At 41.1% G+C, this 16,485-nt stretch overlaps 1 protein-coding gene across 2 annotated transcripts in view; it reads right to left on the bottom strand.

The window, feature by feature from the left end:
- Window positions 1-2,372: 2,372 nt before the first annotated feature.
- LOC144679665 (adenosine deaminase-like) overlaps window positions 2,373-16,485 on the bottom strand; it is a 47,958-nt gene continuing 33,845 nt past the window's right edge. For both annotated transcript variants that reach the window (XM_078540264.1, XM_078540265.1), the window contains exons 11-12: window positions 7,629-7,758; window positions 2,373-4,104 (exon numbers count right to left, since the gene is read on the bottom strand). In XM_078540264.1, coding sequence (XP_078396390.1) covers window positions 4,000-4,104; window positions 7,629-7,758 — 235 coding nt within the window. In that variant the 3' untranslated portion in view covers window positions 2,373-3,999. The remainder of the gene's footprint in view (window positions 4,105-7,628; window positions 7,759-16,485) is intronic.

Raw genomic sequence — 16,485 nt, 5'->3', positions numbered from 1 at the left:
GGGGGAGGGATGGAAAGCAACAAGTCAATGGTCACACCACTTGCAGCTTGCAAGTGGATGTAGATCAGGTTAGAGTTGAGAAGAGGCATAAGGCAGGAACATACTATCATCATCAATGTCCTCAGAAATTCTGGATGCAACAAGGCCCAGGTGTGTGAGGGTGAGATGAAGTATCTGAAAATCTCTCTGCTCCTGTAGATCTCCATGACTAAGGCTTCCAGTATGTGTCTGTGACCCTGGAAGCTTTCTTTCTGCTCTGTCACTCCATTTATTTTGTTTCTTCTTGTAGCCAAATGCAATAAGGGCAGTGAGCAACAGCTTCCATTCAGTCAATACCGCTCTCCTTTACGAGGTTCAGACTGCCTTTTAGAGTTGAAAGTTTACTGGAAAATGTCCTAGCCTCGCACAGTGTTAGGCATCCCTGCTGAGCATTCAGTCAACCAGCAGTGTGGATTGCTCTGAGATGTACACTACTGTCATGCCCAGTGCCAGAATATATAACTTTCAAACAATACTTTTAAACATTGGACACAAAGAAGCTATTAAAATGGCTGCTGCAAATGATGTGACTTTTAACATTTGGGGTACAGACAGTAGCAAGTCTCAGTCAAATACCTAATTAAATATGGACATCCACAGCCATCTGGGGAATTCACACATCTCTTTGTTTAAGGATGAGTCAACACAAAAGACAATGGAGCTACCAGACTGCTTCTCTACAAGTCTCATACTGGACAAAAGCAAATATTGAAACTTAATTTGTGGTAGATGAAAATGAATGGCTGCTATCCATTTTCCATTGTATCATGGTGGTTTTCCCAATCCAAACTAGACTGGTTGACCCCTCAGTGGTGTTAATCCACAACACAGGATGTGGAATCAACATGAACACCACACCTTATTTGGAGAAGGTCTTGAACTTGTGAAAAGCCATTTTTTTCTTCAACTGTTTAAAAAATCAGCTAGGAGCTGTGTGCAGGTAATACCCACAAAGCCATTAGAAGTATCAGTTCAGGAAGTCTGTGACCCAGACTCAGAAACAAGATGAGAGACATCAGGCAACCATAATAAGTAACCTGTTCCAGTTTAAAGTTCACCTGAGAACAAACCCCCTAGATATTCGGCTACAAGAAGCTTCATAACCTGCTGTGAACCATTTGCTTTACAAGGTGCTCACTCCAACTTTGAATCTGTGGCTCAGTTCATAGCACCCTCGCCTTTGAACCAGAGGGCTGTGGGTTCATGTCCCACTCCCGGAAACCAAGAACTGTGATTGTACTCGAACGAGTTGCAATCTGTGACTGTTGATAACTCGAAAGAGTTTGAATCATCAAATCCATTCAAAAGACCACAAGCCTGCCATTGGGAGACCAAAGATTGTAAATCAGAGACAGACAAGTGTAATCTGTTTAAGTACATGACCTTTATCTGTATCCAATCTTTATGTGTGGGAGTGCATGCGTGAGACTGAGTTTGCACTCTGATACTTGGGAGTATGACTCATTCCATCTTGATTGCCTGACCCAGTTGAGGTGTCCTGGATCATGATCCAGCCATATAGATGGTAATTTTCTATAATTCATGTGGACTTTGGGTTTAATAAAGATAGACATGAAGCTGTTATGTGTTGAAATTCCTCGAGCACACTTGATGAACACACACACTCAGGCCAACACACAATGTCAAAGATAATTGGACAAACAATTAGTGTGCAATTTATTTTTATTACCAATTTGTTACCTGTTCTCTTTCCATCTGTTTTTGGTCTTTCTGGTCATACTTCCTGCAAACAAGAAGGTACACAATGCTCTGAGATTTCTCTCCTGTTTGGAACCTTCCCACTGCAGCATAGTTGAAATAGAATGAGCATTAAACAAATCATTCTTACTGTGCTATCATGAATGGCTGTTCCAATACACTGTGGTACCAGACTGCCTTAGAGTCATATGGTAAGCATGGTTTGTGTTCCACTGTTTGAGTAACAATCTTTATAAATTGTTATTTTAAAATATATTGACTTCGATTTTGCTGTAATAATAACTGTGAGGCTATAAGTGCTCACTGTTATTACAGGCTAAATCTGACAGCAATGTCTCTGGACATGCATGTTATGGGTGGAAATTAAGAAGTTGCTGTCAGAGATACTCTGACTGCATAGTGTACTGCTTACATAAAACATCATCATTGTATATTTGTAATCTCAGGAAGCTACGGTGAACACCAAGCGTTATGAGATATGAAATGTGGGAATATTTCTACAAATGCTAGACCATGAAATGTGACAAATGGAGTTAAATTAATGCTTAACAATAAAACATTATTAAATTCAATTGTTAGAATTTTTAAAATGAATTGGACTTCAGACACACAAGTTTAATAATTTTCAGTAAACTTTAATGAATCAATTTCCATCGGTAACTCATGTCAATAAACTTGTAAGATACTGTTAAAACATTTTTCAGTCTTTCAAAATGTTTCACATCATTTTGTTCCAGCAACTAATTCATAGAGGTATGCATGTTAACCAATAATATATCATAAAGCTATTCGGCTTTTAAAAATGTAGTACCAATTCCATTGTCATATTCCAGACCACTGCTTGATAATGACAGTGCCATAAAGCCAATTCCTGCCTCTATGTACCTCCAGACTTATGCCATGTACATGAAGGGGATATATCTATTCCTCCTGGAATTCAGGAATTACCAGTCTGGAAGCCCACACAATACATGTTCCTCCAACACAGGCTCATTCCATCCCTCAGGAAAATCAAAGAGTAGCTACTGACAAGTAATCCCTGTATAAATGCTCCATAAAGGGTTAGGCCCATCAAACTTACCAGGCCCTTGATGTTCACTAACACAAGTAAACTTCATGGAGCGTCATTAAATTGTCATGATCACCCACCACACCCCCACAACACACTGTTTCATTTTAAAAATACTGATAGGCATTTAAAATGTAACTAAATGTAATATTTTTTAATAAAATCTTTGGCTGAAACAGCTTTTATGAAGCATATTATTACCAAGAAAAAGTAAGTAGCTCAAGGTATCAGTTTGACTTTGTTATTCTACAAGAAGGTTTCAAGAGAATTCGGGCTTTATAATATCTAACCAGTTCTTTTCAGCAGGGTTGAAATGATAAAATATTAACTCTAGTCTTCTACCTTGCTATTTAAAATGTCCTCTATATAGTTAAAGGACCACTTTAATTTGGGAGGATATGTACTTAGATCATCAGATACAAACTCTTGGGAAAATATACAGGTAAATCTGCCTTTTTAAATCACATCACACTTGTTTGAGATTTAAAAATGTGGGCATTTTCCATTGTGACAGACAGCAATTACAAAGGCACTGCTTAAACCATATTAAGCGGACCAGCTTTTTCGGGCAACTTGAGCAATTGTTTGCACATTGCAATTACCAGCCATTAAATTCTAATCCCCTCGGCCTCTAGAACTTCTGCCACTGCTGTGAACCCTTTTTTCCAGCTTGCTGAGCTTGACACATTCTGCCTCAGCTTTAAACTTCGAAAAGAGTCCTCAATGGAAAAATTGGGTACGATCCAACTTAACTATAACTGAAGTGACAGATTCTGGTTGCAGACAACCGACAGGTGCAGGGCTTTAATCTCAAACAAGAACAGAATTACCTGGAAAAACTCAGCAGGTCGGGCAGCATCGGCGGAGAAGAAAAGAGTTGACGTTTCGAGTCCTCATGACCCTTCAACAGAACAGCTAGATTGATGGACTTATCAGTTGTGAGTGATTTATCAGGCTTATCGCTTGTGAATCACCCTCTGTATGTTCTATCATTTACTCATTTATCATTGTTCATTTGTTACACTGGCCTGTGTGCACAGTGGGCAAATTACATTCACACAAACAGAATTGCTACAAGCGGTGGGGCTACATTGAAGAGCAAAAGCGTACCTTGATTGAAGCCAATAACTATTTATTGCTCACTAACGTGGAGTATTATCTTTAATAAGCTTTTATGAGCAAGCATTTTGAGTCATTCCATATGCTGTATACAGCTGATTAAGGAGCTCTTTCTTTTCCCTTGAACAGAGGAAACTAGATGCGGCTGCATTGAGATTCTGCAAAACAAAAATGAAGTGAAAATTTCTTTGAACCTGGATAATGGCATATTATAAAATTATATATATTTTTCCAGACAGAATTTTTATGAATTCTGAAAATATGTTCCTTCTAAAAGTCCTCTGTGAATCTTCCTTGTGTCAAAATCAAGACACAGTACATAGTCTCTTAACTCATTTTTACCAGGGCCTCAAAGCTGTGGAACTCAATTGGCCAGAATTTGCTAAAGTGGGGCATCTCACCACCTGCCCCATCGTCACATTTTTTGATACATTTTTCGAGCTGAAGAGTAAGTATGTACTGTTAACTGCAGGAAATGCGAGCTATTAAAGAGGCACCTGAGACTTTAGTTAAGGTGGGATGAACTGCGTCTCCTTAATAAATGAGATTTTTAAGGATAGAGAAGCAGAAAAAAGAGGGAAAAGGAAGTTTTCATTTAGAAAGGAGAGAGAAATAAAATCAATGAGAAAATTCTGAATTAAAAAAAAACTAGTAACAATTTGAGACTTCTGTTTCAATTGTTCTCTTCCTGGGCTGGGGAGGTTGATTGGCATTTCAAAAACATAAACCTCATCATTAACCAGGTACTTGTGCTGTTATGTTCCAACCCTAACTAGCTGTGTTTAATGGACAATTAGGCCCAGATTTTTGTCGTCAGGCTGATTTGGGAGCCCTTTTAAAATGGCAATCAGGACCCGATTCCAGGATTCCTGCCTTCATTCCCATTTCTGGCAATTTGATCCAGGGCAGGTTAAGGATACGTGCAGCCCTCCCACAAGCAGCACTCCTGCCCTTGCTGGCTCTATTGCTGGGGTGGGCAGTTTAAACACCCCCCACCCCCTGCAATTTTTGTGGAGCTGGGCCCCTTTGTAAGTATATGTGGTTTGTGACATCTCAGAGGAGTAGTGAACCATGGAGGAACCCCAGTCCCAAGTGGGGAACCAAAAAACAGACACCTTTCTCCTGGAATTCTTTCATTGACAGACTTTGAAAGACAAAAAATAAAAATCTGATCTTTTAATTTCAATAGTTAATTGCTGTATTGTAAGGTATGTGTGTTTTTACTGCAGTAATTGTTTATGGGCTCTGTTCTGTAAAGGTAAGTTGACCATTGCATTCAGCAGCGTTATGAAAATGTTGAGAGGTATTAAAGTATTTTTCCTGTTAGGAAAAGTGTTATTATGCAGTCAAAGCAGAAAAGTAAACACTGCTTGAGAACTCTAAGTGTCATAATCTGAAGTGATTTAAATCCCCAGCCTTTTAGATTGAAAACAAAAAGTCTGCAGCTTTCATTTAGAGTGAAAAAGCAGATGCATGCTGTTGAAGTGCACGGATTGACAGGCCAGCTGGTGAAGCTTAGGGAAAAAAACATAGGCATCTGTTTTTGCAATTTCAATAGGCTTCATTGTTTATGCTACAATTTCATGAAATTTTTGGGGAGATTGGGGGCGAGATGACATTTTCATGAGACTAATGATATAGTGGCTCAAATCATCTAGCAAATCATGGGGCATTCCAATTCATGGGGTATCTTTTCCATCCCCTCAAAAATTACCTGATGATGTACACATTCATAGCACCGGGTCCCATTAAACTCTCTGCTGATTTGGCAACAAAATCTGGGCCAGTGTATTCGTTAGACTTGAAATTGCCAAAGCCAAGGTCAAAGCTAAAGTCAAAAACAACATTGAGCTTTGGAAAGGCAGGTTTTAAAGCTTGAAAAGAATCACAGGCAACATTAATTAGAGTTGATACTTAAAAATTGATCTACAGAAGAAAAATAGAATGCATTTGAACCTATTTTACAGATAGGATCAGAACATATATTTCATTTAAAAAAGCATAACAAAATATGGATCACTTAAATTTACGAAGAAAGGAATCCTAAGAAAAAGCTTTCAAAGCACAAGGAAACGAAAAAAGGGTGAATTCCTAAAAATAGTTAATCGAGCACAAAAAGTGAAAGAAGTAGCGAGTCAAATCTCAGAGCATCAAGAGGGTTTCAGAAAAGCTTTACAAATAGATAAAACTGGCAGGTCCATATAAAGGATGAACCACATAATCGGCAGCTAATGGAGAAGCTCCCAAGGAAATTCCCAATGACGTCCTGTAATATTTGAGTACTTTTAAAAATATTATTTTAAATTGTATCTACAAATCATTGCTAACTGCTTGTCTGGTTTTTGGTGATCTAGTGAGGGTTGCACTTGTATTGTCCAGTAGTCCACCAGCCGTTGTCTGGCGAATTATTGTGGTATAGTGAAGAGAAGGGTCTAGCCTAGCAGTCAGCATCCAGCCAGACCTCCAACCAATACTGATCAGTAAAACCCTGTTTGAACTAAATGTAGCTTTCATCATCTCCAGTTTTCTAGCTGGTTGTTTTCAAAAATAATCAGATTTTCATGAAGATAAAAGAGTGCCCTGTTGTGTGAAATCATATATATGTGCAGATTCACACAGCTCCTGAATGCTGCTTGTGCTACAATAAAGCAGTAAGTAAAGCCAGAAGTCAAGAGTTAGAACATTAGCACTATTCCAATATTTTCAAATGTGTCAATGGCTGGTTTGTGAGTTACCATGACAGATTTTCTGCCTGTCGGGCGGGCGGGTCCAACCCAATTTCCGGCGGACGGAGAGCCAATCCCCGCTGGAGAAGCGGGCCCCGCCGCCATTTTAAGTGGGCGGGCCAATTAAGGCCCGCCCAGCATGACATCCGGCGGGAAGCGCTATGCACTTCCTGTGTGGGCGGGGGATTCCCCAAAAGCGAGAGAGTGTGCTCTTTCACACATGCGCACGAAAGAGCGCACATCTCCCTGAGGCTAAGTGTTGCCTCGGAGATCGCTGACAGTTGTATAAATATCAAAAATAGAAAAAAAAAATCCTTAACATGTGACATTGTCACATGAGGGGGGACATGAGATGGGACATGTTAATAAATTTCACTAAAACTTTATTAAACTGTTTAAATCCCTACATGAAACCTCATCCCGCCGGTGGATGAGGTTTTATGTTTTTTCTATTCCCCGCCGGAGCTCCTGGTCTGCCCACCAACCTTAAGGTTGGACGGGCAGGTCCCTTAATTGTTTTAATGATCCTGTCAATGGCCTCAATTGGCCATTGACAGGTCGGCGGGCCCACAGCTGATTTTGTTGTGCCCCCGCCTTCCTGAAAATTTAAATTAGGTGGGATGACGTCGGGCGAGCGGGCCCTGCCCCTGCTCGCCGATGGCAAAATTCAGCCCCATGTCTCTGTTAGAGAAAGACAAGTGGTTATATAGCTTGAGGTGCACCGCTCCGCCTCCATGAACCACCACAGAAGGGGACTGAATCTGCACCGTTAATGTCATTCTGCACCATAATCCAGCCATCCAGCCAACTGAGCTAATTAACCATCTGGTTGGTTGGTATTATTGTCCTAACATTCCCATCAATTAAAGTTGCAAGTCAATCTACTGAATCTACAAATAAGTAATGGAATAAGCTTGAATTTAACAGTAAGTAGAATAACTTATTTTTCCACTTACCATTGTCCTGAACTCTAATTCTGTGAAGTTCATGTGCTCTGCAGCAATATTGTAATCAGTGTGAATTGTTGAATTGAAAATCAATGGATCATCCGTGCTGATTGAGAAGTTGGCTTCATCTTTCATGAATCTGTAAAATAAAAACAACTCTATTAATTAACCTAACAGTCTGAAATTAATTTATTCATAAGCTACTACATTTTGGCTGCAACAGTGTAAAATATTATTTGGCAACATTTGTCTTAGAATGTTACACTTCAATACAATTCACTTCAGAATATTAGTTTCTGGTGTGTTGTGCCTTGTGCGATAGCTGATTAGTATCCTAGCTACATCCACCCACCTTAGTTCAACATCCCTGACTGCCCTTGACTAGCAAAAATATATTGGTATCAGATTTAAAGTGATTATCTGAGGTACTGTCCATTGCTCTTTGTGGAAGAGAGTTCCACAATTCTATCATCTGTGTGAAGTAGTGTTTCCTACCATATCTCCTAAATAGCTTTGCTCAAATTTGAAGGTTACAACAAAGACTACCCGTTATATAGTGTTGTGTTATCTGTAAATATCTATAAAGAGCTAGGAACTAATTGTTATTTGCAAGTGTTCCAGGGGTCCACATTTCATGCTGCACTGGAGAGTCTATATCAGAACCAGTTCAAATCGATCCTTCTATTGTACAAAATAGCATGACAAGTATTAAACATAAAGTGCTCTCATCTTTCCAATCTTAAAGTGTGGTTATCACAAACATCAGGGAACCAAAAGACAACAAGACCACAAACCATGGTGGCAACAAGTGTCTGTGAGTAAACCTGAAACATTTTAAATTTATCGCTGATTTGGAAAATCGATCCACAATAGTGTCAAAAGAAAATCTGAATGAATCATGCAAAAATGAAAAATGAATTTTTGACCAGCGCAGCAATGAACGCACAGCTATAGCCCACAATGTATTGGGAAGCTGATGATGTCATAAAGGCATTTACGAAATTTAAATAGAAATGCAGATTGATATTCAGTGGTTTCCTAACAGGCACTAGCAATGAAGAGAGGGTCAGCTATGTCCTTCTGTGGCTGGAGATATAGAATTAAAATTATTTAACAGCTTGGAGCTTACTTAAGAGGACAGCAAAAACCCAGACAAAATTTTTGAAAACTTCAGCACCTTTCTCCAGCCAAAATCAAATTATCAGATCTACCGGAATGAATTATAAGACCTCAGACAGGAATTAGGCAAGCCCATTGACAACTTTGTAACAAGATTTAAAAATGCTGCTAGACAATGTAAGTTCAAGGACATAGATGAGAGGCTGACAGATCAACTAATTTGGGGTTCTGCACATCCTGAAGAACAGAAAACGCTAATCGGGCAAGATGAGCTCACAACATTGTAGGCCGTGGACACTGCCAGAGCACACAAAGTAACGAGCAGACAGATGAAGACACTGACAACCCAAATGGCTAGTCTTCAGTTAAGCCAAGAGAAAGAAGGCAGGGTTAACCATATCTGTAAGGCAGAACATCTGTATAAGAGGAAAGCCTTCTTTTCATGACATTATGGGAGAAAGTGTTATTAACATTTGTTCTTAATGGCTTTAGTATCTGTGGGAATAGGTTAAAATATGTTGGTGTGAAAGGTTTAGGATAGTTTGTATTATTGATAAGAGGATGTAACATTGTTTGTACAACTGCTCTGTATCTACAAGGATGAGTCATTTGTTCTTAGTGAATGTGCTTCGGGGGCCCAGGGAATGAGGGATGAACATTTGTCTTCAGTCTACATGGCTCTAGTTAGAGAAGTGGGGTGACACCAGATAACCCTCACCCCTAAGCCAATGAAAGAGATTAATTTGGACCATTTCCAAATAAGGGATGATGAACAATAAAATGTAGGGATAAAGGTTGGAAAATTAAGGTCTTTGTTGGTGCAGTTTTACCATGGCTTCTGTAGTATGATTCTTCTGAGACACAGTTCAACATATCATCACTTCAGAGACAAAAGAAGAAAAGCATTGCCTGTGCTGGATTTGAGGAATCCTAGGGCCTTGAGGGATCAGAATCTTCCATGTTGTCTTCACTGCTTCTTGTTAAGCACTTGATTCATAAATACTAGTTATTTGTACCTTGTTAGATCAGGAACAACTGAGGACCTCATTGTTAGAAATTTAGAACTTCGGGATTTTAATTATAAGGGTGTTACAATTCAAGACCCCTAAACTTACAACACAATAGGCATAGGAACCATACTAATGCATGAAATGGCTGGATGCGACAGTTCCCGAAAATAAGAAATTCACACAACCATTCAGATCAGAAAGAGGGTGAGAGAAAAACCCACAACAATAAATCTGAAGGTGAAGGTTGATACCTGAGCACAGAGTAACATCATCCCACTCAGAATATACCACAAGGGTTTCCTGAAAATTTGGAAGAAAATAGTTATCCAAAGAAAGGCGTTCTGAAACTGAACAATGCAATGCTAACAGAATACAGGGGAAACTGAGATTCAATAGTTAGGAACAACCCAAATCAGAGGGAGACATTAAGGGAGTGATGTTACTATGCTATACGTCACTGAATCATGGTCCTGCTATCCTGGGGTTAAGCAGTTGTGAAGAGCTGCAGATTATCTCAGTAAACCATGAGGTAAAGGAGGCGACACTGAGGGTTGAAGAGAGTACACCCATTGAAAAGCGCCCTCCAATCAAATGCAAAGAAAATCTGATGCAAATATACCCAGAGTGTTTTGATGAGACGGTTCAATGCTTTGAAGATTTTAAGTATCACAGCACTAAAACCAGTGATTCATCCCCCACATGAAGCACCAATAGAGCTAAAAGGGAAGCTTGAAAGAGAGCTCTAAGAGATGCAAGAAAAGGTGATCACCAGAGTCACAGATTGGGTAAATTCCAAAATTCCATTGTGGTGAGACAGAAACCAAATGGATGGCCATATAAACGACATAGATGACTATGTGGGAGGTAGGATTAGTAAGTTTGCGGATAACACAAAGATTGGGCGGGTGGTTAACAGTGAGGTTGAGTGTCTTGGGCTACAGGAAGATATAGAATGGATGGTCAATAGGGCAGATAAGTGGCAGATGGAATTTAATCCTGAAAAGTGTGAGGTGATACACTTTGGAAGGAGTAATTTGACAAGGAAGTATTCAATGAATGGCATGACACCAGGAAGTTCTGAGAAACAAAGGGACCTTGGCGTGTGTGTCCATAGATCTCTGAAGGCGGAGGGGCATGTTAGTGGGGTGGTGAAAAAGGCATATGGGACACTTGCCTTTATCAATCGAGGCATAGATTACAGAAGTAGGGAGGTCATGTTGGAATTGTATAGAACCTTGGTGAGGCCACAGCTGGAGTGCTGTGTGCAGTTCTGGTCGCCACATTATAGGAAGGATGTGATTGCACTGGAGGGGGTGCAGAGGAGATTTGCCAGGATGTTGCCTGGGATGAAACATTTAAGTTATGAAGAGAGGTTGGATAGACTTGGGTTGTTTTTGTTGGTGCAGAGAAGGCTGAGGGGCGATCTGATTGAGGTGTACAGATTATGGGTGGCATGGACAGGGTGGATAGGGAGCAGCTGTTCCCCTTAGTGGAAGGGTCAGTCACGAGGGGACATAAGTTCAAGGTGAGGGGCAAGAGGTTCAGGGGGGATGTGAGGGAAAACTTTTTTACCCAGAGGGTGGTGACGGTCTGGAATGTGCTGCCTGGGAGGATGATGGAGGCGGGTTGCCTCACATCCTTTAAAAAGTACCTGGATGAGCACTTGGCACGTCATAACATTCAAGGCTATGGGCCAAGTGCTGGTAAATAGGGTTAGGTAGGAAGGTCAGGTGTTTCTCATGTGTCGGTGCAGACTCGATGGACCGAAGGGCCTCTTCTGCATTCTATGATTCTGTAAGAATTTGCCTGGATCCCAAAGATCTGAATCAAGCCATAAAGAGGGATCACTACCCCATTCCCACACTGGAAGAGATCACACCAGCACGGGCAGGAGCAAAAGTTTTCAGAAAGCTTGATGCCAGAAATGGCTCCTGGAATGTGAAACTAAACATGGAATCTTCACTGTTGACAACATTTAACACATCCTTTGGACAGTAAAAATTCCTGCGTCTACATTTTGGCCTTAAAGTGAGCCAGGATGTGTTCCATCAGTAAGTAGATAAGACAAACAGGGGATGCAAAGGGGCAGGTGGCATAGGAAATGATATCCAGATATACAGTGTAAATGAAAAAGATCATGACTACCATCTATATGAAGCCATAGAGAGAACTAGGAAAGCTGGGATCAAGTTAAATGCAGACAAATGTATTGTGAAAATGATGGAATGCCGGTTCTTCAGAACGGTGTACACACCTGACAGAATCAAGCCGAAGCCCCAAGAGATAAGAGAGCGTTGAGAAGTTTCCTTGACTTGATGCAATACATAAGCTCCTTCATACCACATATGTCAGAGCAGACAGCAAATCCGCAGGAGCCGATGAAAGAAGATGTAGAGTGCATGGTCAGAGTCACATGACAGGGGTTTCAACAAACTCAAAAAAGTAATATGCCAGGAGACAAGTCAGTCATATAATGACAGAAAGAAATGTGTCATTCTGCAAGTAGATGTTTCTTCAAAAGGACTAGGAGCAGCCCTGGTACAAAAGGGAAAGCCAAAAGAATTTGCATCCACAGCTCTAGCATCAGCTGAGATCAGATCTGCCAATATAGAAAGAGAACTTTTGGCAGTCATGTATGGATATGAGAAATTCCATACATATCTCTATGGGAGAAAGTACATAGTGGAGAGTGATGATCGTCCACTGGACAACAACAACAAGAATACAGCACTACCCAACAATAAAGTTTCTCTCTATCTACCTTGTCAATTCAAGTAGAGACATGATTAAAGAAAGCCACCCCACAAGTGAAGTGGAGTGAAAAAAATCAGAGGCGAAAGCAATCTGGTCTAAGGGTAGCAAAGGCTTGGGGTCTTTTCCACTTTCAAAATTGAGATATGGCTTGATCTACCATTTCCAGAAGAGGTGCCATTCATAGGAAGTGTTCTCAGGAAGATGTGGAATGAGCGGCTTGTAATTTTTTGTTCATTAGTAGATAGAAAAATCAATGATTTCATGCTCGTGATTTCATCAGTTGTGCTCCGTGCAAATATTGCTTCCCACAAAGAGTGCCAGATCCAGGACCAAAACTACAAGAATAGGGACCTAAAGTGAGAAAAGCATGTAACCAGAAAAAGAGAGGAAGAATGTAGTATTTGAATTCATGCTGAATCTAGAAAAATATATTACATGTGAAGAGGTACTAGAGCTAAGCAAGAAAGTAGCCGTATTAGGATATTAAAAGGCAAAGCACAGGCTCTTAAAATCTGATGTTAATAAGTTGGGCTGGCTATTATAACATTTCTGCACATATGGAATGGAAAGGGACTAACATCTTGTTTAATGTTACAAAGAGACATCAGATTTCTCATGACCCTTGTGGCAATTAATCCTTGCAAAAACCTTTCAAAGCAAATACAGATACTGGAAATCTTAAATAAAAACAGAAAATGCTGGAAATACTCAGGTCAGGCAGCATCGGACGCAGTTCAGAGAAGGTTCACTAGGCTGATTCTTGGGATGAAGGGGTTGTCTTATGAGGAAAGGTTGAGCAGGTTGGACCTATAAGAATGAGAGGGACAAGATATTTGTCCCTTTCCTTTCCATAAGCTTCTGAGGGGCTTGGCAAGGTAGATACTGAGAGGCTGTTTCCTCTGGTGGGGGAATCTAGAACTAGGGTGCACTGATTAAAAATAAGGAGTCTCCTATTTAAAATGGATATGAGAAGGAATTTCTTCTCTGAGTGTTGTTAATATTTGGATTTCTCTTGCCCAGACAGCAGTGGAGGCTGGGTCATAGTTTTATTCAAGACTGAATTAAGCAGGTTTTTGATTGACAAGGGAGTCAAGGATTATGGGGAACAGGCAGGAAAGTGGAGTTAAGGCCACAATCAGATCACCCATGATCTAACTAAATGGTGGAGTAGGTTTGAGGGGCCGAATAGCTCCTATTTCTTATGTTCTCATGTTCATCTGTGGAGTGAAAAACAAAAGTTAACATTTCAGCTCAGTGACCTTGATGTCAGAAGTGAAGAACGTTAGAGATATAACAGGTTTTAAGCAAACACAAGGAGGAGGGAAAGGGGGAAGGGGAAAGAAGAAAAGGGAAGGTATGTGATAACATGGAAGATTAAATGACAAAATAATTTGGTGATGATTCTGCTATTTTCATTTGCAACTTCTCTAGATCAGACTTTTGTTTCTTTGCTTGTTCCATTGCCATCTCCTTTGCCTTGCTCCAACATCGCTGAGTATTATCAGGTGAATTAGCGAACTTGTGTTATTTGTTACTTTCGTATCTCAGTTAGAAGTTCCTTAAAAATAGTGCAAGCTGTTCGGTTTCTCTTGCTACTGCATATCTATCAGTTTTACGTAACATTACTGAGGATATGCTGTACAGAACAAGACATTAGGCCCAAACACTCCATGCCGGGATTTATGCTCCACTTGAGGCTCCTCCCATCTTTGCTCATCTAAATCTATCATTGTAACCATCCATTCCCTTCTCTATCATATACTTGTCTAGATTCCCCTTAAATGCATCTATATTATTCACTTCAAATATGCCCTATGTTAGCAGGTTCCCCATTCTTACCACTCTTTAGGTCAAAAAGTTTCTTTTGAATTTTCTATTGAATTTCTTGGTGACTATCCTATATTTAGGGTCTCTAGTTACATTCTTCCCCACAAGAGGAAACATTCTCTCTGTATCCAGTCTGTCAAATCTTTCATAATTTTAAAAGACCTTTATTAGGTCACTACTCAACCTTCTTTATTCAAGGGAAGAGACCCAGCCTGTTAATCCTTTCCTGGTATGCAAACCCATGCATTTCTGGTATCATCCTTGTAAACCTTCTCTGCATTCTCTTCAGTGCCCTTTTAATCTTTTTATAATCTGGTGACCAGAATAGCACATGATACTCTAAGGCCAGGATATTGAGGTCGGCAAGCAGGGGGCAGGGCCCGCTCGCTGACGCGTAAAATGACGTGGGATGATGTCGAGTGGAACTTCCGACGTCACCCCACGTCATTTCAATTTTCAGGTCGGCGGTGGCGCAGCTGAATCACCTGTGCACCCGCCGACCTGTCAACGGTCTATTGAGGCCATTTAAAAACTAATTCAAGTAATTAATGGAGCTGCCCGTCCAACCTTAAGGTTGGTGGGCAGGCCGGGAGCCCTGGCGGGCTTCAGAAAAAGCATGAAACCTCATCCACGGGTGGGATGAGGCTTCATGTGGGTTTTTAAAAATTTAATAAAAGTTTGATTGAAAGTGATGGACATGTCCCAACTCTTGTGACAGTGTCACATGAGGGGGCAGGACAAAGAAATTTTATTTTTGTACACTGACCATTTTTAAATTTGGTGCCGATTTTGCTGAGGCAGCACTTAGCTTCAGGGAGATGAGTGTGCTCTTTCGCGCACATGCGCAAAAGAGCGCACTCTCAGATGAGGGAATCCTCCCGCCTGCACAGGGAGCGCATAGCACTTCTTGGCGGACGTCACCCTGGGTGGGCCTTAATTAGCCCACCCACGTAAAATGGCAGCGCACCCGCTCCTACACTCCCCCGCCGGGAGGAAAATTCTTCCCTAAGTGCGGTCTAACCAAGATTTAGAAATTTGGAAAATTTCTAAAGTCCCAATCAGTAATGTAAATTGTGAACAGCAGTGGTCCCAGCACTGCTCATGTGGAACACCACTTCCAACCTTCTGTCACTCTGAATAACTACCCTTCATTCCCACTCTCTGCTTTCTGTCTTGAAGCCAGCTAGCAATCCATTCTACCACTTGTACCCTGACACATTCTCTAACCTTATTCATTAGTCTATTATATGCCATCTGAAGGCCTTTTTGAAAATCCAGATAAATAACATCTACTGCATCACCATTGTCTACTCTCCATTGTCTACTCTCCCTGTTACTTCCTCAAAAAATTCAATAATGTTGGATAAGCAAGGTTTTCCCTTTTGAAATCGATACTGTTCAATGGCCAGAAATATTCCCCCATCGGGGTGGATTGTGTGGGGGCAGGCGCGAACCTGATCGGCGCTCCGATCGGGTCCGCGCCACCATTTTGTGTGGGCTGGCCAATTAAGGCCCGCCCATCATGGCGCACACCCGGAAGCGCTGAGCGCTCCCTGTGTGGGCAGTGGGGGGATTCCCTGAGTGGTTCCCTGCAATCTTTTGCGCATGTGCGCGAAAGAGCGCAGAGATCTTCCTGAGGCACGAAGGTGCCTCAGGGAGATTTGTTTAAGTTATGGAAATTTGAATAAAAGTGGGAAAAAAATTTAAGGACATGTCCCCTCATGTGAAACTGTCACATGAGTTGGGAACATGTCCATTATTTATTTCAAAAATGTTTATTTAAATAATAAGCCCTTCATGAAACCTCACCCTGCCTGTGGATGAGGTTTCATGAAAAATGCGAAGGCCCTTCGCCTGCCTGCCAACCTTAAGGTTGGATGGGCAGCTCAGTTAATCACTTTAATTACTTTTTAACAGACCTTAATGGGCCTTTGACAGTTTAGTGGGCGCACAGCCGACTTGGCTGCGCACCCGCCGAACAGAATATCTGAATGACGTGTGGTGACGTCAGGATGCCCGCCTGACATCACCATGTGTAATTTTACACGTCAGCAAGTGGGCCCTGCCCAGATGTTGCCCAATGTTATATTTCTCATTTCCAGAGCCTGAATCTTCCGGTCGGCATGCGGCCACCACGCGTCATTCCGATTTTCAGC

The sequence above is a fragment of the Cetorhinus maximus genome, chromosome 4 (assembly GCF_964194155.1).
Source record: "Cetorhinus maximus chromosome 4, sCetMax3.hap1.1, whole genome shotgun sequence".
Taxonomy (NCBI): Eukaryota; Metazoa; Chordata; class Chondrichthyes; order Lamniformes; family Cetorhinidae; genus Cetorhinus; species Cetorhinus maximus.
This window is presented reverse-complemented; position numbering and strand designations above follow the sequence as displayed.